The sequence below is a fragment of the Syngnathus scovelli genome, chromosome 4 (genome assembly GCF_024217435.2).
Source record: "Syngnathus scovelli strain Florida chromosome 4, RoL_Ssco_1.2, whole genome shotgun sequence".
Taxonomy (NCBI): Eukaryota; Metazoa; Chordata; class Actinopteri; order Syngnathiformes; family Syngnathidae; genus Syngnathus; species Syngnathus scovelli.
The window spans coordinates 3,492,715-3,515,839 of NC_090850.1; the positions used below are offsets into that span (position 1 = coordinate 3,492,715).

Below are 23,125 nucleotides of genomic sequence, written 5' to 3' on the forward strand. Positions count from 1 at the left end.
TGCTACTGTATATGAATTTGTCTTTCAATTTATTGTTGACTTTGTGGTTGTCCCATTGCTATACAGTATGTGTGAAGCGCTTTGCTATACCTGCTGCTGTTGTAAATTGCGCGACATTAATAACACATATTAATAATACATTAACATTAAAAAGTTGTATTATATTCTATTATATAATTGCTGATGTTGAGAAATGACCCCCAGAAGCATTTATGATAAACAGTATTTTCAAAATGAGTCAATATTCAAGACAACCTTGAAACTGGGTGTGTTATCAAATTCGCCAAATTCAACCAACTGCAAGAAAACATGTTAGAATGAAGCTGTGTGTGACTCACACATATCTAATAATGAGTTTTAAATGTTGCTGAGTTTCTCACTGGGCACTAATGCCAATCATCTGACGCAAAAATGTGACCAGTGAGCACTCACGTCGTTAAAGGTCAAACACAGATACTTACTCCTGAGCCAGACTCTGCCTCGTCATTGGAAAACCACTTCAGCATGGTTCAGACCTTAAAACACAGCAAACACAAACTTTAAACATTGGAAATCCATAAGCAGTCATTTAATCAAGGCTTTAGTATACTGAGGTTTATTATCATGTGGAACATGCTATTAAAACAAACGAGTCAAAGAAAAGAAAACACAAAGGTCACTGACATAACCTAAAACTGACTGCATTGATAAGTTTAAAAACAAAATTGCTGAAAATTAACCAGCAAAATTTAGGCATTGTTTTATTTTTGTGTTGCAACAGAATTACTCTAAAATAAAAATGTCCTGGACGGATACAATGTGGTACCCATAATTTGTTATTGCGCAATCTTTTGATTGATTCATTCATTGCAAACAATTTCTGTAACTCTCATTCAGCATGTCTCAACAGTTAGTTTGGCCCAGTATTGATGAGAGAAATTGCTCCATGCAAACTCCTCAAATTTTCGGGGTGCCTTCTTGAGGATGTTGGATTGTTTTTTTCAGAGATGTCCAATCATTTTTACATCACTTGTCAACATTAAATTCAGAAAATTGCAGTTTGGTCAAATTGAACTTAAAGTGATAGAGTAATTGCATAGATGTGCATTTATTTTGTCCGTCCTCAGTCCTTGACCTGGCCACCCTTCCATCATCATCCCTTTATGCATATTAATAAAATAATCACACCCCATCCCCGTCCATCCTCATCATTGAAAAGGGCTTATGTTACCGCTCCATACGGTCGTACATAGTCAGTGTGGGAAAAGTCATAGTCCAACACCCAATTTGATTAAAATGGTGGAGTGCATATACCTGCACTATAAAGTGGCAGCCAAATAACTTTACAAAGCCTCACATTCGCTTATTTATACTTACAACCTTAAAGCGGCAAAAGGTTTTACGTTTAAAATGGCTTACTTTGACCAGGATCCCACTCTGCATTGTAGCCAAGTGTAGAATCAAATCCGAGGTTTCATAATACACAATAATAAACATTTAAACCTCAGCATTAAGCTAATTTACAATTCAAATCCATTTAATTTAGGGAACCTATTTTCAGGTTACCATTTACATGATGATGACGCTATAAGATGTTGTAAGACGTTGTACGACACGGCAGAAAAACAAAAAGCAGGGATTAATGTGTTACAATATTTGGTTGGAGTCGATTTTATTTCAGTCATTGTTAATATTTCATAAATTGGATTTTAGAAAAATCATTTTACTTCACTTAAGTCTCCATTTTCCATCGCCTGTATGATTAAACAAACTAATTTACCGGTGGCTGCATCAAAGGGAATGTGACGTCCACAGTGTTTCTGGTTACTGTATTTGCCACACAAATGACACAGAGCATTTATGGAGATAGAATTTAGCTAGATTGAGGAGCAAATTTATAACGATGAATACATTTAAGGTGGCACAGTGCCACACGTGAACAAGTCCGCCTCACAGTTCAGAGGTTTAGTTTGTGTTTTAATTTAATTTAATTTGCTTTGTTACTTACTTTGTTTGTTCATAAAAAGTTGAAGTAATTTCTAGTTTCTTCAGTTTTCAGTGCAGACACTTTAAAAAAGACAATTTGGAAACAATTAAAAAAATAAATGCTGATAATAATTTAGATAATTTGTCGATTGGAGAAACATGTGAAAACCAAGATTGAATTTAGGGTTTGATAAAAAAAAAAAAAAAAAAAAAGTAAAATCACAAATACATTAGCGGATCCCAAAAACTCGACAATCATGGATGTATTTGTGGATCTGAAAAACAAATGAGGGAAATCGTGTATAATTGTTGGATCAAAAAAAAAAAGAAGGTAAAAATCAATGAATAATTTTGACACAAATCTTGCCCCTTAGTAGCGTAAACTCATCTAACTGACAAGCATACGCGTTCACAAGGAAAAGACGGAGTTGACGTCCAGTATGGTCCACCACATGGGACTGTGGGATTTTTACAGAACATCGAAACCCTCCATACGAGACCAAGAGTCGGTAGTGATCTGGCTGTCCAAATCGGAATAGAATGAGGAACCACTTTTAGTGATAAATATAGTGCGGGACTAAGGTGATTGAGGGGTTGGGGGACAATGGTGAACATTCGGACACAGCCAATAAATTGAGATTGAGCTCGTTAACTTACTAAACAGACCTGGCTGATACAGGAACAATCAGGTCTGACCGGTTTCTCTTCACATACCAGAGAAAACTGCGTGTAGTTAGTTAGTAACTTGGAAAAAGACGCAAGAACTGAACTATTGCATTGGCATTAGCAAGTGCCCTTTGTTAAAGCACACTATAGAAGTAGTTTATCGTCAAACCACTTAAATACCAAATTAACACCTGCTCCTCCGCGCTTGCTTCTTGCTAACTTGCGCCATAATATCGCTTGGCCTTTACGATAACTTCGATTTGATATAGGCCTTTGTCCACATACAGACATCCAGCTCAAGGCATACAAGTTAATAAAAACTACGGGCTTGACAACTTATCGCGCTAGCACAAAGCTAATACAACTAGCGTCGTACTCGAATGAGCAAATGAGCTCTTACAAGCTACCCACAATCGATCATCAAAATTTACTTACCGGCCGGGCACATACGTTTATGACGATTTTATGGAGAGTTTCCCCATTTGAGCATATCGCCAGGAATGCATGATCATTTTATTCCAGCAACGACAACATTGCACCTAGAATATCAAAATGAATCGAGCAAAATTGTCAACAAGACACTACAGCTGTGGAATTGGCGCATGCGCAAATCCTTCCGCTATGTTGCCATCCTGCACACTGGCATACCACTCAGCATTTCAAGTATAAAAACAAGAGGAAAAAAAACACCGAAACTATTTGTCAGTCCTCGCGTGGGTATGTTATTTTAATACATTACTTACCATATTGAAAGTTGAAAATGCGTTGCTCTCTTTGACGATGCTATATTAATGCGTTATTGTTGTTTTTATAAGTGACCGTGGATAGTCAGTCTCATCTCTGTGGGAGATATTTTTGCCAACGTCACGCAATTTTAATGCTAGAATATATCACATAATTTGAAAAAAACTTAACAAAATAACAGTCATGAGACTGTTTCGTTATTGTTTAACAAATCATGTGAGTGACTTGCTTTTGCAACATCTAACTTTATTGGACAAAAGTAAAAATTTAAAAGTATATATATATATATATATATATATATATATATATATATATATATATATATATATATATATATATATATATATATATATATATATGAGCAGTGTATACTTTGAAAACACATCAGATTTCAATGGTGAATAAAAAATGTTGGCTATCTATACTGACTGATATGGACAGTTTAATGTCTCAGGAACAAAAGGATGCCACATCTTTTGATGGAAATAAATGTTTTCAGCCAACAGAGGGCTCTGTATATAGACACCCCAAAAATCTAAGTGAAAAAATTATATTGCAGGCTCGTCCATTTTGCCTAAATTCAATTTCTGCAACTCAAAATTATTTTCAATATCTTGTGTGCAAAAGTGCGAAAGGGCTCATTGCGCGGATTAAATAGGAAAATCCCGACATTAAGTGGACTCACTGTGTGATTCACAGGGAAGCGTTAGCATCCAAGAAAATGAGCCCCGTGTTGCATGATGTTTTGAACGACAGCATCAAAGTGATCAACTTCATCAAGTCAAGGCCACTTAATGCACGTTTGTTCTGCCGCCTCTGTGAAAACATGGGAGCTGAACACACGCAACTCCTCCTGCATACAGAAGTGCGCTGGTTCTCTCGAAGGAAGATACTCAACAGGCTGTTGGAGTTATGAGCTGAAGTGCACACCTTTCTGACAGAGCACGGATCTCCCCATTAAAGTCAAAGTCAAAGTCTCCTTTATTGTCAATCCCTCCGCATGTCAAGACACACAAACAGATCGAAATTACGTTTCTCACTATCCCAGGGTGACAAGACAGAGTTCAGAACGCACATACAAGTAAACAACACAGGAAAAATAAAACAAGAAAATGAACAATAAGAGTGATAGCACGCTAGCCGCTCCCGATGCACAGCAGAGTCCGGAAAGATGACAGTCAACCAGGCCACTGTGAACACGAGCACACAGCAGGCACGCACTGTCCGGTTCGTGGATCCTATCAGGCGAACGCAACCCATCTTGTCGTCCCGCGAACGAACGTACGCCAGGAGAATGGAAGGCACGGCTCTGCGAGCTGGGTTGGCCGCAAGCCTGGCCCGACGTCTCCGCGCTGGCCCCTCTTCCGCTGCCTCGCAGACCCGCTGCCGACACATCCCAACAATGCTCCAGGACGGAGCAATCCGACCTCACGACGCAGTCCAACCGAGGGAGGAAGAGCAGGCTAGTCCGGCGTCGCTCCATGACGAAGCAGTCCGAGCGCCCTTAATCTCTCCGCACCAAAGTCTAGAACGCCATAAAACCCACTTCTGCCGATGTTGAGCAGAACATGCCCGCCGCACTAGTAGCACGACGTATCACACGAGACGAACACACACAAAACTGCCGGACAAACACTCAGTAAACACTCACAAAACAACGAACGGGACAGAGAGTGGCCGCTGCGTGTGCACGCGCCACCATATTGAATCATTACACCTTGTTCGAGAGCACGGACTGGCTTGCAAAGCTTTGCTCGCTTGCAGATATATTCAGCAAACTGAACGAACTGAATGTGTCTCTGCAGGGCAAAGACACCAGCATCCTGAACCTGTATGACAAGGTGGGTGGTTTCCTGAAGAAACCAGAGCTGTGGAAAAGGGCATGTGGTCAGGAGAATTTCACCTGCTTTCCTCAGGTGGATGCTTTTCTCTCCAATGAAGATGTGGAGACAGCTCCAGTGAAGTTAGTCATAGTGGGTAATTTGGCTAACTTGATAAAGGGCTGTGTTGGGTCTAAATACGATTAGACATTAAATCACTCGCTGGAATGAAGAGGAGAAGACAACCAGAACAGGTTTACTCGCGAGGAGAACGATAGAGAAAGCAATCTCAGTTACAACCTCCATCAGTTCTGAGTCCTTACTCCACGTGCCCCTCTTTTTAATGTTATGGTTACCCTGGTTACAGAGGCGTTGCTACACTAAGGGAGGGGAGATTGTGTCTGTAGCAACGCTGATTAGAAAAAGAATGTAGTGTGGTGTGAATTAGCACTTCACTGTTGGCTCGTGACCCCCGCAGAGGCCGTTCCCAGCCGTCTTCCCTCACAGTTGGCTGACTCGTCCTCGACTGTGATCAAATACCTTGAAGCACGTTGATTGCCGCTTTGCTGTGGAACAAATGCAACTAAACCTTTGCTAACTTTATCTACTTGGTAAATAAACACACAATAATAATAAGTAACTTGTCCTAAACACTTCAACACACATTAAGCAAACGTGAGGTAACTGGTATGCAGTTCCTTAAACAAACATTGAGTAAATATGGGATAACTTTTATGCAACTACTTCTAACTGTATGTAACCCTTAACAAAGAAAAACAGGTCTGATAAACTACAATCTATGAACCAAACCTACATCTAAATGAAAAGGAATGAAGTTCCTGTGAATCAAACAAAGAACATGTCACCTATGCAAATAAGCCCTGCTCATTGTTAGTGAAGGCCTCTTACGGGAACAAAAACACACAGACAACATAAGGACAGGAAGGATACAAATGGCTGACAGGGATCAAAAGACATCCCTATCACATAAAAGGAAGAACCTAGATAAAAGGAAAGATAAACTCGTAAAGGCGAGGCCTCCAGGTCTGGCAGGCCAAAGCTTCACTTAAAATTATTCCAACAGGCTTTCATTGCTACTTTGCTAACATGGAGGAGAAATCTGCATAGCTGAATTGGGTGAGAAACCCATTTCTCTTGTCTGAAGCAAAGAGAAGCAAGCTTCCTGTCACTCACCAGGAAAAACTGATGGAAGTGGCATCTGACCAAATGAAGTTTGGCGCATCCACTCTCACACAGTTTTGGGTGTGTGTGAGGCAGGAGCACCCTGAGCTGGGAAAGAAAGCTTTGGAGCAGTTGCCGCCCTTTGCCTCCACATATTTATGTGAGACCTCCTTCTCTGCAATGACTGTGATCAAAACAAAACAAAGAAACAGACTGAGCCTGGAGAAGAACTTGATCACAGCAGTTGCCTCCCTGCCACCAAGGATGACAAAGATGTGAGGTACAAGCCCATGCTTCTCACTAAAATGTAGTACGAGTGCAAAAGACTCATTCAAGATTCAAGACTGTTCAACGCTTGTTCAGTGCTTGTCAAATCAAAATCATATGTTCAATGCAACAATTCAATTTTAAGAGAAAAAAAGTTTAATTTTTTTTTATCCCAAAAGAGGTAAAGTCTATTTTTTTATGAGCAAATCTTTATTTATTATTAAGTTATCAATTTATTTTGTAAACAAGATATTATTTATTTATAATTAAGTTAATTTATTTTTGTGAACACATTTTTAGTTATGTATATTTTTATTTCCTTGCAAGAAATTATTACAAGAAATATTAATTTAAATTAGTAGTGTTCTGCATACAGTATTTGAGTTTTGAAAGGGTTTATGCCTTCTTGGCGGTCACTGTTTACTGTTTATCTTTTTTGTTTCTATATGCATTGTTAGAAACATAAATGTGTCTGTCAGGAACATTGCTACAAGTTGTTTAACTTTAATAAATCAAACACTGATGGCACAATCCTGCACCTCTTTCTTTTCGACCAGAAATGTGTTGCGCTAGTCAGGGGGTACATGGCTGAAAAAATATTTCAAAAGGGGTACATCACTGAAAAAAGTTTGAGAACCACTGCTCTAGCCTGTAGAGGTCTGTTTGTCCCTCCATGGAAATGCCTCCCCAGACCATCACTGACCCACCACTGAACCGGTCATGCTGAATGATGTTGCAGGCAGCATATCGCTCTCCTTGGCTTCTCCAGACCCTTTCACGTCTATCACAGGTGCTCAGGGTAAACCTGCTTTTACACAAGGCAATTTAAGACCTCAGAGAGGAAAGTTCCCGACTCCATTGTATCCGTTTCAGACAATACATATGGTTTATATCCAATTACATAAATGTGAAGGGAAAGAATATTGTTTTTTCTGCATTTATTTGTTTTTTGCATTTATCTCATTGTAAAAAGGTGATCTCCGCAGACCCAATCTAAGTACGGAAGGTGAGCAAAGTCTGGTAATAGTGCCTGATCCTGGTGCCAAGACCCAGGGTTGACACGAAAGCTAGCAGAAGCCAATTTCCAAGACACCAACCCGAAGCTCAGGGTGTTGACTCTTAGGAGATCCAAAACGTGAGCATTAGAGAGTCATTCGTAAAGTGCTTTAATCAGGCTGTAGCCTGCGCAAAGTCTACCATGTGCTTTTTGGTTGCCTTTGCTGGTTTGTGTTATTGTTATTTATTTTATTTTTTTCGGGGGTTATTTTATTTGTATGGATAGAGTACCATGAGCCTCGAACAGTCTTCTCTCAGGCAACTACCAACGCTGATTCTAATCAATATGGCTCATGGGAAAAAATTGCTAGACATAAGCGCAACACAAAATCCCCTTTTGATCATGTTTTTTGTACACCAGAAATCGTCCGCGGTCCAACTTGCGTGCCATGGCTTTTGTCTTGGACTTACAATAACTCATTAATGTTTACTGTGGCTCCTAATACATCTTCTTCTATTATTTTACCTATGAAAAGTTTGAAAGGTTTTCGAAATGGTCACCCCACTACTGGGGATAAATGGCTCGGATATTGGTGGTATTTAACTAGTCACCCAGTTAGCACCGACTGGGGCACCCTTGTCACCACACAAACGCAAGATTTTTGGCCCTCTGGTTCCAGTGAAGAGGCTGTGTTCTTTGCTAAACGAGTAACTTTGAAGAATCAGGGCACAAGCCTCCTTTTGACTCTTACACTCCCTGATGGTCAAATTCGTCCTCCAAATGCCACCTTGTTTAACACTTCTTGTTGGGGTTTTCAACTGTGGGCTTGGTCCTCTGGAATTGATCCTTACTTTCCTATTGCTATTTGCATTAACAAAACAATGTCGATCGCAGACCGTCCCGTTACAAATAATTACACCCTGTCAGCAGGAGCAAAAATTACAAGTATGCTCCTCACTGATGTAGACAGCTATTTAGCCTCCACAGGAATAAGCGGTCAAACCAACAACTGGCTTCTTATGGCTCAGCAAGCCGCAAAGATGGCTAACACCAGTTGCATTGCATGTATGGGTCCAAGACCTTTTTTGAAAATCATACCTGCAAATATAGTTCCTAAGTGTGCTGTTGTTTTAATGTTAAACTCATCCATTTCACCCACTCATGATTGTTTTAAATGGGATAAGGTTTACCCTGTTGCCTCTATGACAAAATATAAACCCCTTTTTTCGTCCGATGTAGCTAAGGGTGAGAAGCTCGGCGCCCTACCTACTCCATGGTGTGGGTCTATGACCAATGTCACTGCCCCTTTTTTTGCCCATTGCTCGTAGTGATATTTGGTTTTGGTGTAATAGTAACAAACTTTATGATAGGTTGCCTTTAAACAGCTCTGGAATTTGCGCTTTGGTAACCCTATTGTTTCCTGTTCATTTGATACCAATGTCCTCTTATGATCTAACATCTTTTGCTAAGTCCGTAGTGCCCGAATTCTGGCCGAGAACGAAGCGAAACGACGAATGGCAGGGCGCAGCTAATCCAACTTACATAGACGCCATTGGTGTTCCTAGAGGAGTACCGGATGAGTATAAGCTGGTGAATCAGATAGCTGCTGGTTTTGAATCCGCACTGTGTTGGTGGTGTACTCTTAACAAAAATGTTGACAGGATTAACTACATCCATTACAACGTGCAGAGGCTTGGAAACTGGACCGAGGCGGGTTTCAAGGAGGTCCACTCCCAACTGGCCGCTACTTCCCTCATGGCTTTCCAGAATCGAATGGCCCTTGACATGCTACTCTCAAAAGAGGGCGGTGTCTGAGCCATGTTTGGTGAGCAATGTTGCACATTTATTCCAAATAATACTGCAGCCGACGGAAGCCTGTCCCGGGCCCATGAGGGTCTGCGGACCTTAAATGGGAAGATGAAGGAACACGGTGGGGTGAACACGGAGGTTTGGATCGACTGGTTGAACGTGTTCGGAAAGTACCGCACCCTGGTTTCCTCGGTCCTGGTCTCCCTTGCCGTTTTCTCTGCCATTTTGACCCTGTGTGGATGTTGTTGCATTCCTTGTCTCCGATCCTTAATTAACAGGCTAATTACAACTGCTATTTCTCCACCAGCTAAGACTTTTCCGTTGCTCCAAAGGGATGACCTTTCGATCGACGGGAGTTCTTTCTCTAGTGACGACTCTGTCAGCGAATCTATTGTGGTAAACGTGTCCGATTTGTTTCCCCGACTCTGGCTTTGACGATTAAGACTCAATTACCTCCCAAGTGTAACACATTGCAAAATGTGATCCCTTGGCTGAAAATTTTTTGAAGTGATAAGTTAGTCCCCGAGAACTTATGATAAACAGGGGGGAATTGTTAGAAAAATTGTATATATATATATATATATGTTATCATGCGTTCTCTAATGAGTACTTATTCATAATGTTATTGCTCAATATGTTTGCTGCTTTGCCTTGCTTATTCTTATCTTGTGCAACAGAACAGAAGGATTACGGCTGTGTTAGGGGCGAGATGACGGTTGTGTCAAACAAGATACTGCTGACATCTCAGCAGAAAAATGACATCCGCCAGAACAGATCACATCAAACGATGCGTCATGATCCTTCTGATCTTCCTTAAAGAACATCACTTTCTCTTTTTATCTCTCGGAATATTGCTTAAACTGTTTTGCTGATATAGCCATATCTGCACGCAACACTTTGTGCATTACTTTTTGTTTCTTTTCTTACGAGACGAAGCCCACAATCTTTTTCCCCTCACCCTCAGGGGCTAATCGTCTCACACTGTGGGTAGGGCGTTCCAAATAAAAAGAGCGAGAGTGTAAACAGATTTTTAGTGTAGTCAGATTGTAGAAAGCAATCTGTATCGCACTCCTCGCAAGAAAAATCAATATTCTGCCTCACTTGTTTTTGTCTGCTGATCCTTTTCTTTTATTCAGATATTTAGTTAGCACTTTGAACCTGACACCTGCTCTCATCTGTGAAAAGCACAGGGCGCCAGTGGCGGAGTTGCCAATTCTGCTGTTCTATGGCAAATGTCAATCGAGCCATCCTGGAGGAGTTGGACAATCTGCACAACTTCAGAAGGCTTAAGAAATCGCCTCATGCTCCCAGTCGTGAAAATGACTCTAGCTAAAGCCAACACTTGTGGAAAAACTTAAAAAACATCAAGAAGAGGAACTTGAAATGGCTTCCACCTGCAAAAGCAGTCCTGTTTTGGGGACCATCTCGTTCTTGCCCCTCTCGTGCACCTTTTGTTAATTCCATCAACACTAATGCAGCTGAAACTGATTAACAACCCCCTCTGCCACGTACCTGACCAAAACCTTATCAGAAAAGTCTAATTGAATTCATGCCATACCCTGATAAAAAACTGTTCCTTTAATTTTTTTGAGCAGTGTATATACGATATATATATATATATATATATATATATATATATATATATATGGTAATCCCTCGCTACTTCGCGGTTCACCTTTCGCGGCCTCGGTGCATCAGGGGTTTTTATGAAAACAAATATTGCGGATACATTTGGTGCATCGCGGCCTCGGTGCATCGTGGGTTTTTATGAAAACAAATATTGTGGATATATTCGGTGCATCGCGGCTTTTTGCGGCGTCACTTGGAGCGCGGGGCTTTGTCTGCCCATATGACTTTACAGCACACTATTGGCCGGTAGGGGAGACGAGAGCAATGGGAACATGTTGATCTCTATCCTTGCCGCTGATTGTCTTATAAGAGCAGTTCGTCCACGCTTTATCTTAGCCTCCTGCAGTCGCGCTACGTGTCCACTCTTCCACATCGTTCGCGTCAGGAGATTCGGCAGCATCTCTGATTTGCACTTATTTTGTCACAAACGAGGCAGGACAACCAAATGCAACATGGGCTCACACAAAGTTTAAGGATGCTGGAATGACTGCTGAGCAGAGCTTGCATCGTGCGTCATCGAAGCAGGAGGTCATAGCAAGCTTTTTAAAGCTATTTAAAAAGTATTTAAAGCTACAATAAAGTGTTTAAAAGTACAATGAAATGTTTAAAAATAAAATGATAAAAGTCTTGTACAGATGCCCTCGCGCTGGGCCGCGGGGGCGCGTCAGCCGACCAGTACGCAAGGGCAGACATGTTTACACTTCATAAAAGGTTAATAAAAGGCCTGTTTGGATATTGTAACAATAAATGTACTCTTATTTATTTTATTATTTATTTAAATAAGTAAGAATGTTTCTGAAAATCAGTTTGACTTTAAAATGTTTACAAAAGTGTTTAAAAATACAATAAATTGTTTGAAAATATAATAAAGTATATAAAACTAGAATAAAGGTTCATGTAAGTCTTGTGCGGATATTTTAACAATATATTGTCACGTCTCGCCCCCAACTGCTCCACTATGTGTCTGTCTTGGTTTCTGTCTGTGTGCTCGCCCCTCCCCTCCTGTGTGCCCATGATCAGTGTGATTGTTCCCACCTGCCTCTCGTTACCTGTCGTGTATAAAGGTCCTGTCTGCCCCTCTCTCCCTGTCGGATCATTGGTATTGGTTTTGGTATTGGTTGGTTTTGGTTTTGGTTGCTGTCGTTCGGTGTTGGCGTACTGTCTTGATGCCGTCATGTCCTGCTGTCTTCTTGTTTCACGTCCCGGTCAGTCAAGTTATTGTTTAAGTCATGTCAGTTTACCGAGTCTGTATTTTGAGTTGTTTCAATAAACCCTGGTCCAAGCTGCACTTGGTCGTCCTGCTCCATGCTCCAACCGACCATGACAGAATGATCCGACCACCAAAACGACCAGAGCTTGGACCAACCTTCACCACCAGCTCCCGCTGCGACGCCCGATCCACATCCGAGCATGTTCCAGCGCCATGGGCTTGCAGCCGCCATCGGATCTTGCTCCAGCGACGCCGGACTCACGGCCGCCATCGGAATTCCCCCCCAGCGCCATCAGCTCCGCGACCGTCATCGGACTTCGCTCCCGCGACGCCGGACCCGCGGCCGCCATCGGAGTTCCTCCCGGCACCATCGCCTCTGCGACCGTCGTCGGACTTCGCTGCCGCGACGCCGGACCCGCGGCCGCTATCGGAGTGCCCCCCCGGCGCCATCGGACTCGCGGCCACCACCGGGCTCCATCCCAGCGTTGCAGGACCTGCGGGCGTTGCCAGACATCCAAGCCAGCTGCGTCGGACCCGCGATCGTCCCTGACTCCACTCCCACTGCTGCGGCGCGTGATGGCTCTTGCCGCCGCGCAGAGCCCCGCCTTCCGAATGTCGCCGATCACTGTACGGACTTTGTGAGTGGCCGCCGATCGCGATACAGACTTCCCAAGTCGCCGCCCCAGTGCGGTTGTGTTTCCCCGAGTTTCCGCGGAGTGCGGTTCTGTTTCCCCAAGTCACCGCCCGTGTGCGGTTGTGTTCCCCAAGTCGCTGCCCGGGCGCGGTTCTGTTCCCGAAGTCACCGCCAGAGTGCGGCTCTGTCCCCTAGGTCACCGCCAGAGTGCGGCTCTGTCCCCTAGGTCACCGCCAGAGTGCGGCTCTGTCCCCGCAGTCACCGCCCGAGTGCGGATCTGTCCCCGCAGTCACCGCCCGAGTGCGGTTCTGTCCCCGCAGTCACCGCCAGAGTGCGGATCTGCCCCCGCAGTCGCCGCCAGACTGCGGATCTGTCCCCGCAGTCGCCGCCAGAGTGCGGATCTGTCGCCGCCAGAGTGCGGATCTGCCCCCGCAGTCGCCGCCAGAGTGCGGATCTGTCCCCGCAGTCGCCGCCAGAGTGCGGATCTGTTCCCCGAAGTCGCCGCCAGAGTGCGGTGCGGTTCGGTTCCCCAAGTCGCCGCCCGAGTGCGGTGCGGTTCGGTTCCCCAAGTCGCCGCCCGAGTGCAGTGCGGTTCGGTTCCCCAAGTCGCCGCCCGAGTGCGGTGCGGTTCGGTTCCCCAAGTCGCCGCCCGAGTGCGGTGCGGTTCGGTTCCCCAAGTCGCCGCCCGAATGCGGCGCGGTTCGGTTCCCCAAGTCGCCGCCCGAGTGCGGCGCGGTTCGGTTCCCCAAGTCGCCGCCCGAGTGCGGCGCGGTTCGGTTCCCCAAGTCGTCGCGCGAGTGCGGCGCGGTTCGGTTCCCCTAGTTTTTTTTTTTTTGGGACGTCGGGAGACGTCCCTTGTGGGGGGGGTTCTGTCACGTCTCGCCCCCAACTGCTCCACTATGTGTCTGTCTTGGTTTCTGTCTGTGTGCTCGCCCCTCCCCTCCTGTGTGCCCATGATCAGTGTGATTGTTCCCACCTGCCTCTCGTTACCTGTCGTGTATAAAGGTCCTGTCTGCCCCTCTCTCCCTGTCGGATCATTGGTATTGGTTTTGGTATTGGTTGGTTTTGGTTTTGGTTGCTGTCGTGTCGTCTTCATGTCCTTTTGGTTCCTGTCGGTTTCAAGTATGTTGTGGTTGGGAAGTCATTTTGTTTTGTTAAGTCATGTCAGTTTACCGAGTCTGTATTTTGAGTTCCGCCAATAAACCTTGGTCCAAGCTGCACTTGGTCGTCCTGCTCCATACTCCACCCGACCGCGACAATATGTATTTACTCTTCTTCATTTTCTTTATTTTCTTATTTATAGAATGTGTATGAAAATCTGTTTGACTTTAAAATGTTTACAAAAGTGTTTAAAAATACAAAAAAAGCATTTAAAAGTACAATACAGTGTTTAAAATTACAATAAAGGTTCATTAAAGTCTTTGTAACAATATATTTTCTCTACTTCACAGATTTCACCTGTCACCGGTTCTTTTTGGAACATAACCCCCGCCAAAAACGAGGTATCACTGTATATGATGTTAATCGTCCCATGTTCAGGATTAATCGGCAAGTTAATGTAAATTTAGAGATCCATTCACCCACAGAAGATTTTGTCGAGATTTTATTCATTAGGAATGCTCAAGAAAAAAAGGGCCTGTTTGCAATATTTGTTGATCAGGTTAGGTGGAAACGGTTGAGTATCACAATGATGACAGTTTTTCAATAGCAAAGATGAGGCTAATAATATGTAGGCCGCTTTGTGAACAACTGTGTGAGCAAATAGTCCAACAGATTAAGAATGAGATTTATCATTGAACAATTGCAAGTTTAGGAATGTTATCATCTACTATCCTCATGAACACCACCCTCGCCGTCTCTCTCTCTGTCTCTCTGTCTCGCCGTCTCTGTCTCCCTGTCTCGCTCTCGCCCGTACGCGCACGCTCGTGCCTTCCCTCAAAAGAATCTGAATAATAAGTGTAAAGTAAAAGTGCATTTTATCTCTTTGTAACAATGTACGTATACTGCAGTCTTGGTGAAGATCTTGAATCTTTGCCATTGTAGTTGAAAAAGCAGAGTAAGCAAATTTCTTCAGACACATGAACTGTATGTACTATTTAATGTAAACTGTAACAAGGATCTTTCCCCAAACTTGACCTAAAAAAAATTAAACAGCACAAAATGCCTTTCGGTGACCCATACACCAGGCACATTGGTACATGGTGATAAAATGGACTATCTCAAGCTGGACTTAACTACAGAACGAAAGGTGAGAGAATGCAACGCGATCATCCTCACAGAGACGTGGCTTCACAACAACGTTCCGGACAGCGCCATTAAACTGGATGGGTTTACAACTTTCCGCGCGGACAGAAACCACGCCAGCACGGGTAAATCTCGAGGAGGTGGTGTGTGCATTTACATTAACAACAACTGGTGTACAAACGCTGTAGTTACTACAAGTCACTGCTCAGAGAACATTGAGTTTTTAACCCTCAACTGCCGTCCATTGTACCTACCGCGTGAATTCAATACCGTCAACATCACAGCTGTTTACGTCCCCCCCAGCGCTAACACAAAGGAAGCACTCTCCATACTGTACAAGTCTGTGAGTACACTACAGAACACACACCCGGACTTGGTCTGCATAATCGCTGGCGATTTCAACCAGGCCAAATTGAAAACAGTAATACCACACTTCCACAAGTGTGTGAACTTTGCAACAAGGGGAGAAAACACACTTGACCAGGTCTACACAAACATCAGACAGGCTTTCAGAGCGGTTCCCCACCCCCACCTGGGTTCATCAGACCATCTCTCTGTTATGCTAATTCCAGCCTACAGACCTCTGTTGACGAGAAGAAAACCAACTGTGAAGTAGATCAGGGCCTGGCCAGAGGGCTCCACAGCAGCTCTACAGGACTGTTTTGAACGCACAGACTGGTCTGTCTTCAGGGAGGCGGCCACCACCAACCAGGACGTCAACCTCACCGAATACACAGACTCTGTAACTGGATACATAACGAAGTGCATGGAAGATGTAACCGTCACCAAAGACATTACAGTGAGAGCAAATGAAAAACCCTGGTTCACCAGGGAGGTACGTGAGCTCCTGAGGGCACGCAACGCTGCTTTCAAGTCTGGGGACAAGGAGGCCCTCAAGACTGCTAGGGCCAACTTGCACCGGGGCGTGAGAGTAGCCAAGCGTGCATATGGTCAAAAAATCAACTCACACTTCACAGACACAAAAGACCCAAGACGCCTGTGGCAAGGCATCCAGTCAGTCACAGACTACAAACCATCCCCCCCACCGTGTGAGAACAACATAGACTTCCTCAACTCTCTCAACACCTTCTTCAGCCGGTTTGAAGAAAACAACACCACAACACCCACAAAAACCCCAGTACACCCAGACAGCACAACACTTCAACTGGACCCAGCGGACGTGAAGAGGACCCTACTCAAGGTGAACCCCAGGAAAGCTGCAGGTCCAGACAACATACCTGGGCGCGTGCTCAGAGACTGTGCAGACTCACTCACTGACGTCCTCACAGACATCTACAACACCTCTCTGAACCAAGCCATCATACCAGCAATTTTCAAAGCTACCACCATCGTACCACTACCCAAGAAGTCACCAGCATCATCACTGAATGACTACAAACCCATAGCACTCACTTCCATCATGATGAAGTGCTTTGAGAGACTGGTGAAGGTCCACTTAACATCCACCCTCCCCACTACTCTGGACCCATACCAATTTGCCTACCGCCCCAAGCGCTCCACTGATGACGCCATAGCAACAGCACTCCACCTCTGCCTGGCTCATCTGGAGAACAAAAACAGTCACGCGCGGATGCTGTTCATTGACTTCAGCTCTGCGTTCAACACAGTCATCCCCCAACATCTGGTGAATAAGCTGAGTACAATAGGCGTCAGCACTTCACTGTGCAACTGGCTGCTGGACTTTCTAACGAACAGACCGCAGACAGTCAGAGTCGGAAACAACTCCTCAGCGACCACCGTCATAAACACCGGGGTGCCGCAAGGATGTGTGCTATCCCCCCTGCTGTTCACGCTGATGACCCACGACTGCTCTGCCAGATTTGAAACGAATCACATCATCAAATTTGCAGATGACACAACAGTGGTGGGCCTCATCAAAGACAACGATGACTCAGCATACAGAGAGGAGGTACAGCAACTCATCACCTGGTGTGATAGGAACAATCTGCTTCTCAACGTAAACAAAACAAAAGAAATCACTGTGGACTTCAGAAAGAAAAAACCAACACACATCCCACTCATCATCAACGGCAGTGCAGTGGAGTCTGTGAAAAGCACAAAGTTCCTGGGAGTGCACATCACTGATGACCTCTCATGGACTACCAACATCACTGCGCTGGTCAAGAAGGCGCAGACACGACTCCACTTCCTGAGAAGGATGAGAAGAGCCGACCTCCCCACCTCTGCACTCACCACCTTCTACAGAGGTGCTATTGAGAGCATCCTGACCAGCAGCGTCTCTGTTTGGCATGGCAGCTGCCTAGCTGCAGACAAAAAGGCGCTGCAGAGGGTGGTGAGGACAGCAGAAAAGATCATCAGGTCACCCCTTCCAGCCATTCAGGAACTGTACACTTCACACTGTTCCAAGAGGGCAATGAACATCATCAAAGACACTACTCATCCTGCACACAGACTGTTCTCCCTTCTACCATCAGGAAAGCGGTACCGCAACCTGCGGTCCCGCACAAGCAGACTGAGTAACAGCTTCTTTCCTCAAGCCATCAGACTCATGAACACACTGAGGAAAACCACTTGAACATTCCAAAGTCACCATGCCACTTGGCACTTTACTCTTGCACCTTATATACAGTTATACACTTTTTCACTTTACTTCTATGACCACTGATTGTACTTCTGCTGCTGTGTATGTGGGTCTGTATTGTCAATACTCTTATTACACACCGTGTGTGTGTGTGTGCGTGTGTGTGAATGTGAGAGAGAGTATTTTATTGTATAGTATTGCACATGTTTATCAGCATGTTAGTGTTTGAATGACTGCAATGTGTAAGTGTGCATTGTCTATGTTTATGTTGTGAATGAATATGTCAGAGAAAGAAATTGTAAATTTAGTATGAGTAAGTTAGCTGTGTGTGTTGTGTGTGTTGTGTGTATGTGTGTGTGAGAAAGAAAGAGATTTATGTCAATGTCTTATTTAAATGTTTTTAGTTAAACTGCACATTGGAGACTGGTCAAACGCAATTTCAAACTTCTGTGGTAACCCTGTTACATAGGATTTTTGACAATAAAGTAAACTTGAACTTGAACTTAAAGAGTAGGTTTAGGAATATAGATGAAAAAGCACCAGGACTATTCCACAATGAAGGTAGATGAGTGAAAAATGCAAGAACCAGTTAATCCCCAGTCTGCTTTTTGGCATATTTCAAATGTGTATACTGTAGTGTACAAATTTGGGTTCCATGAGAATACAAGATGATAATCTCGCTATAATGTATAGATAGTATTTTTGTATAACATAGACCCCAATGCAGCTCCTCCGCCCAGTGTCGTAATGCAGTGTAGACATTCCGTAGGCTGGTTATTGGTTTGAGCGCCAATCGTTCACTTTTGCACCTAGCTCATTTAGCGGAACCAGTGTCGCCACGAGGAGGCAGAGCTGAGGAGCTTGTCTGGCAGAGGTGATCAAGTTACACAAGCCTTATGGAGCCATTTTATAGGTCACCGGGAGCTTATCCCCGAGAGCCCAGCTCCGGCATTACCAAACCATCAACGGCCAGAGGGCGGAGGAGGTCCCAGACCCAACGGCCTAGTGTAGAGGAGTAAACCTCACAAATCAGGAGTGGGGCCCCGAAGGCGGACCAGTGTAGAACGCTCACTGACTCCGGCAGCTCCTGCAGCCCAGTTGGTGCCAAATGTATTGCTTGCATTCCTCTGGACCACACCAACAAAGCCGAGAGGGGGATCTTGACGACTGGGCAACCCAAGGTCTCCATACACTGTGCCCAGGCCTGTGCCTTGGATAGGTCACTCATTGTCGCTGTCTTAGTGACAGAAACAATTCGGGAGACAGCAGTTACGAGTTCTAAGCCTGAGCCAATTGGCGTCAGCTCAGGCGCTACGGGTTGTCTCCAATGGTGGGAGGGATCATCGCATCCCACTGGCCAGCTACCGCCCGCCTAAGCTGGGCAGCCCCTAGCCAATTAGGTGCTGACCCGCCACAGTCCGTCTGCTTCAATGGGTGCTTGGAGCTAGGATAAAATCAGAACGGCGGACTGTAATCCATGCACCAAGCAATAATAAAAATAAAACAAAGCCGCCAGCGCTTAGACTGGCAACATGGAATGTTAGAACTTTATGTCCAGGGATCACCAATGACCCGAAACAGATAAACGATGTTAGAAAGACAGCTGTCATCAACCGCGAGCTGACACGTCTGAACATCGACGTTGCTGCACTGCAAGAAACCAGGCTATTATCCAACGGCAGCATCAGAGAGAAAGACTACACATTCTTCTGGCAAAGAAAGGCCCCAGGGGAACATCGTATGCATGGTGTAGGTTTCGCAGTGAGGAACTCCCTCCTGCCTGCTTGCACGCCACCAACAGTGGGCACCGCCCGCATCCTCATCATGCGCATTGAAACCACGTCTGGCCTTGTAAACATCGTGAGCGCCTACGCCCCAACACTCACCTCATCAGAAGAGGAAAAAGACCAATTCTACGACGAGCTTGAGACCTTCATCAGGGAAATACCTGCATCTGAGTACCTGGTCCTGCTGGGAGACTTCAATGCTCGTGTTGGCTCGGACAATTCCTCTTGGCCCTGCTGTATTGGCCAGTTTGGAGTTGGCAAGGTGAACGAAAATGGGCAAAGATTGTTGGAACTATGCTCCTTTCATGATCTCTGCATCACAAATACGTTCTTCTTTACAAAGCCCAGCCACAGAGTGTCATGGCGGCACCCTAGATCTCGTCACTGGCATCAACTGGATCTCATTATCACTCGACGATCCTTCCTCAACTGCGTCAACATCACTCGCAGCTATCACAGCACAGACTGTGATACAGACCATGCTTTGGTCGCCAGTAAAGTATGCCTCCAACCCAAACGAGCTCATAGATCAAAGCCAAAGGGCCAGCCTCGCATAAACACAACCAAGACCCAGGACCCTCAGTTAATTAAAAGCTTTGCTGTTAACATCAAAGAAGCCCTTAACAAATGCTCAACTGGCAGTGCAGAACAAAAATGGAATCACATGCGAAGTGCAATATACACAACTGCTCTCGACTCCTTTAGATTAAGAACGAAGATGAACCCAGATTGGTTTGAAGCGGGAATCATGAATCTTGAACCGGCCATCTCACGTAAACGATCAGCCCTCCTCAACTACAAAGCCAGTGACAAAACACTTGCACCTCTGAGGAAAGCCAGAGCTGACACCCAGAAGATTGCCAGGCAGTGCGCAAATAAATACTGGCAGAGTATATGCCAGAATATCCAAACTTCTGCTGATTGTGGCAATATCCGGGCAATGTATGATGGGATGAAAATAGCATTCGGCCCCACTGTCACCAAAACTTCCCCTCTGAAGTCAAGCACTGGTTCAATCATTACAGATCGAACCAAACAAATGGAGAGATGGGCTGAGCATTACCAAGAGCTTTTAACGAGGGAAACTGAAGTCACGGTAAATGCTGTGGAAGGCATAACACCACTACCTGTCATGGAAGAGCTTGATGAACCGCCCACTATTCAGGAGCTGTATAAGGCTGTCGATTCCCTATCCAGCGGTAAAGTCCCAGGAAATGACGGCATCCCTCCAGAGGTCATCAAAGCAGCCAAACAAACCAGCCTCCTCGTGCATCTCCACAAGCTACTCTTACAGTGCTGGGATGAAGGAAACGTGCCTCAAGACATGAGAGATGCCAAGATCATCACACTATACAAGAACAAAGGCAATAGAAGTGTTTGCAACAACTATCGCGGAATATCCCTACGTGGGAAAGACATTTGCCCGAGTTATACTAAACAGACTCTATCCACTGGCTGAATGGATTTATCCAGAATCCCAGTGTGGCTTTAGAACAGGGAGATCCACCATCGACATGATCTTCTCATTAAGGCAACTGCAAGAGAAGTGTCGTGAGCAACAGCGACCACTGTACATCGCCTTCATAGACCCAACGAAAGCCTTTGATTTGGTCAGTAGAACGGGTCTGTTCACACTCCTGCACAGAATTGGCTGTCCTCCTAAATTGCTGAGACTGATTGTCTCTTTTCACAAGGATATGAAAGGTACTGTACAGTGCAATGGATTAAAATCGGAACCCTTCCCAATTACAAGTGGGGTAAAGCAAGGCTGCGTCCTTGCCCCAACTCTCTTTGGCATCTTTTTTTCACTATTGCTACGATATGCCTTCGAGACATCCGAAGAAGGGGTGTACCTGCACACCCGAAGTGATGGCAGCCTATTTAACCTTACCCGCCTTCGAGCAAAAACACGCGTGCGCAAAGTTCTCATTCGTGAAATGCTGTTCGCGGATGATGCGGCACTGACATCACATACCGAAGCCGGCCTCCAAGACCTTATAAATGCTTGTAGAGAGTTCGGTCTGACAATCAGCATAAAGAAGACGAACATCTTAGCCCAAGGTGTCAGCTCTACCCCTCACATCTCAATTGATGACTGTTGCCTCGATGTGGTCGAAGATTTCACCTACCTTGGCTCCAACATCTTTAACAGTCTCAGCCTCGTCAAAGAGATCGATGTCAGAATCGGCAAGGCCTCATCGGTGCTAGCCCGCCTAGCAAAGAGGGTGTGGGAAAATAGCTCGCTCACCATCAAAACCAAGATCTCAGTGTATCAGGCCTGCGTGGTGAATACACTTCTATATGGGAGCGAGAGCTGGACGCTGTATAGTCATCAGGCTACAAGTTGAACAGTTTTCACCAGCGCTGTCTAAGGAGAATCCTCAACATCTCATGGCAGGATCACGTTTCCAACAAAGAGGTCTTGACCAGAGCAGGAATTTCCAGCATGTTTGCCATCCTTACAAACAGACGTCTGCAGTGGATTGGCCATGTATCCCGTATGCAAGATGGTCGACTTCCCAAAGACATATTGTATGGTGAGCTCGCCTCTGGTTCTAGACCACTCGGAAGACCACTTCTCCGCTTCAAAGATGTTTGTAAACGGAGCTTGAAGGAGGGCAACATCGCACCAGCACAATTTGAGACACTGGCCGCAGATCACTCAGGGTGGAAAGCCGTTACCAAATCAGTCATCAAGAAAACGGAAGAGAACAGAGAGAAGAAAATGGAAGAGAAAAGGGCTCAAAGACACAGAAGAGATGCTCAGCTACCCCGAAACTCTACTGCCTTTAGCTGTGACATCTGCAACAGGGCATGCGGCTCCAGAATTGGACTCTTCAGTCACAGAAGGAACTGCAGGTCCAGCAACCAATGACCACCAAGGCACATAATCCATAGTCTCTCGAGACTGACGGAAGCCAACAAGACCCCAATGATATAGAGGGTTACTGACAGAGTATATTATAAGTTTAGACTATTCTCTTCCTGCTCAATAAACCAGTCACATGGTGCAAAATCCAATTTGAGCTGATCCATTACCCATGGGTCCTTTTCAGCTCCGTCAATAAATTCCTCCAGGGAAATTTGACCTGCACAATGCATAAAAAAGCAAGTTACAGAAGGCTATATAATAATAATTACTATTATTATTATGTTCTATCTATTCACAATAGTATTCATATATTTCCTTAGAGAAGGGATGTTATAATCAACATCTGTTGTAGAGATATGTTTTTTTTCCTAATTTGTAATAAATGTTGAATTTAGAGTTTAAGATCAGGGGATGTCGAGAATAATTGTAAATTTTTGTACATGTTAAGCCCTTTGAGACGTGTCTGTGATTTAGAGCTATATAAATAAACATGACTTGACTTGTATTCAACACGACTTACTGTCTTTATTTTTGTCCACTTGGGTAAATATTCTATCACAGATATCTTCAATGTTGTCTGGAGCTCCAGAGTCAGTGTGCTTCTTTAATTTGTAGATAATCTGTGCAGAAAACACAAATATTTTAGTGAATAAGAATTATATTGAAATTTTCATAGCTCAAATAATTTTTTCCACAATATGATTTTTTATCCTAATTTGTCATTGCAACAAAGTTT

At 44.6% G+C, this 23,125-nt stretch overlaps 1 protein-coding gene and 2 long non-coding RNA genes across 9 annotated transcripts in view; 1 reads left to right on the top strand and 2 right to left on the bottom strand.

Annotated features, from left to right (window-relative positions):
• Positions 1 to 3,229, bottom strand: part of si:ch211-220f16.2 (golgin subfamily B member 1) — an 87,674-nt gene extending 84,445 nt beyond the window's left edge. For 4 of the 7 annotated variants that reach the window (XM_049718579.2, XM_049718578.2, XM_049718580.2 and 1 more), the window contains exons 1-2: positions 3,067 to 3,229; positions 462 to 515 (exon numbers count right to left, since the gene is read on the bottom strand). In XM_049718579.2, the coding sequence (XP_049574536.1) occupies positions 462 to 506 (45 nt within the window). In that variant the 5' untranslated portion in view covers positions 507 to 515; positions 3,067 to 3,229. Of the gene's footprint in view, positions 1 to 461; positions 516 to 1,987; positions 2,142 to 3,066 lie in introns of those variants that run through there. The other 3 variants (XM_049718576.1, XM_049718583.2, XM_049718577.2) reach the window with 3 other exon arrangements.
• A 6-nt stretch (positions 3,230 to 3,235) lies between these two features.
• On the top strand, positions 3,236 to 4,352 carry LOC137840262 (uncharacterized). The gene is made up of 2 exons (XR_011086786.1): positions 3,236 to 3,348; positions 4,075 to 4,352. It is a non-coding gene; the product is annotated as an uncharacterized lncRNA (long non-coding RNA).
• Positions 4,353 to 5,446: 1,094 nt separating this feature from the next.
• LOC125967456 (uncharacterized) lies at positions 5,447 to 23,098 on the bottom strand. Its single transcript, XR_011086787.1, has 3 exons — positions 22,910 to 23,098; positions 22,557 to 22,606; positions 5,447 to 5,761 (listed from the first exon to the last, which is right to left on the bottom strand). It is a non-coding gene; the product is annotated as an uncharacterized lncRNA (long non-coding RNA).
• Between the last annotated feature and the right edge of the window lie 27 nt (positions 23,099 to 23,125).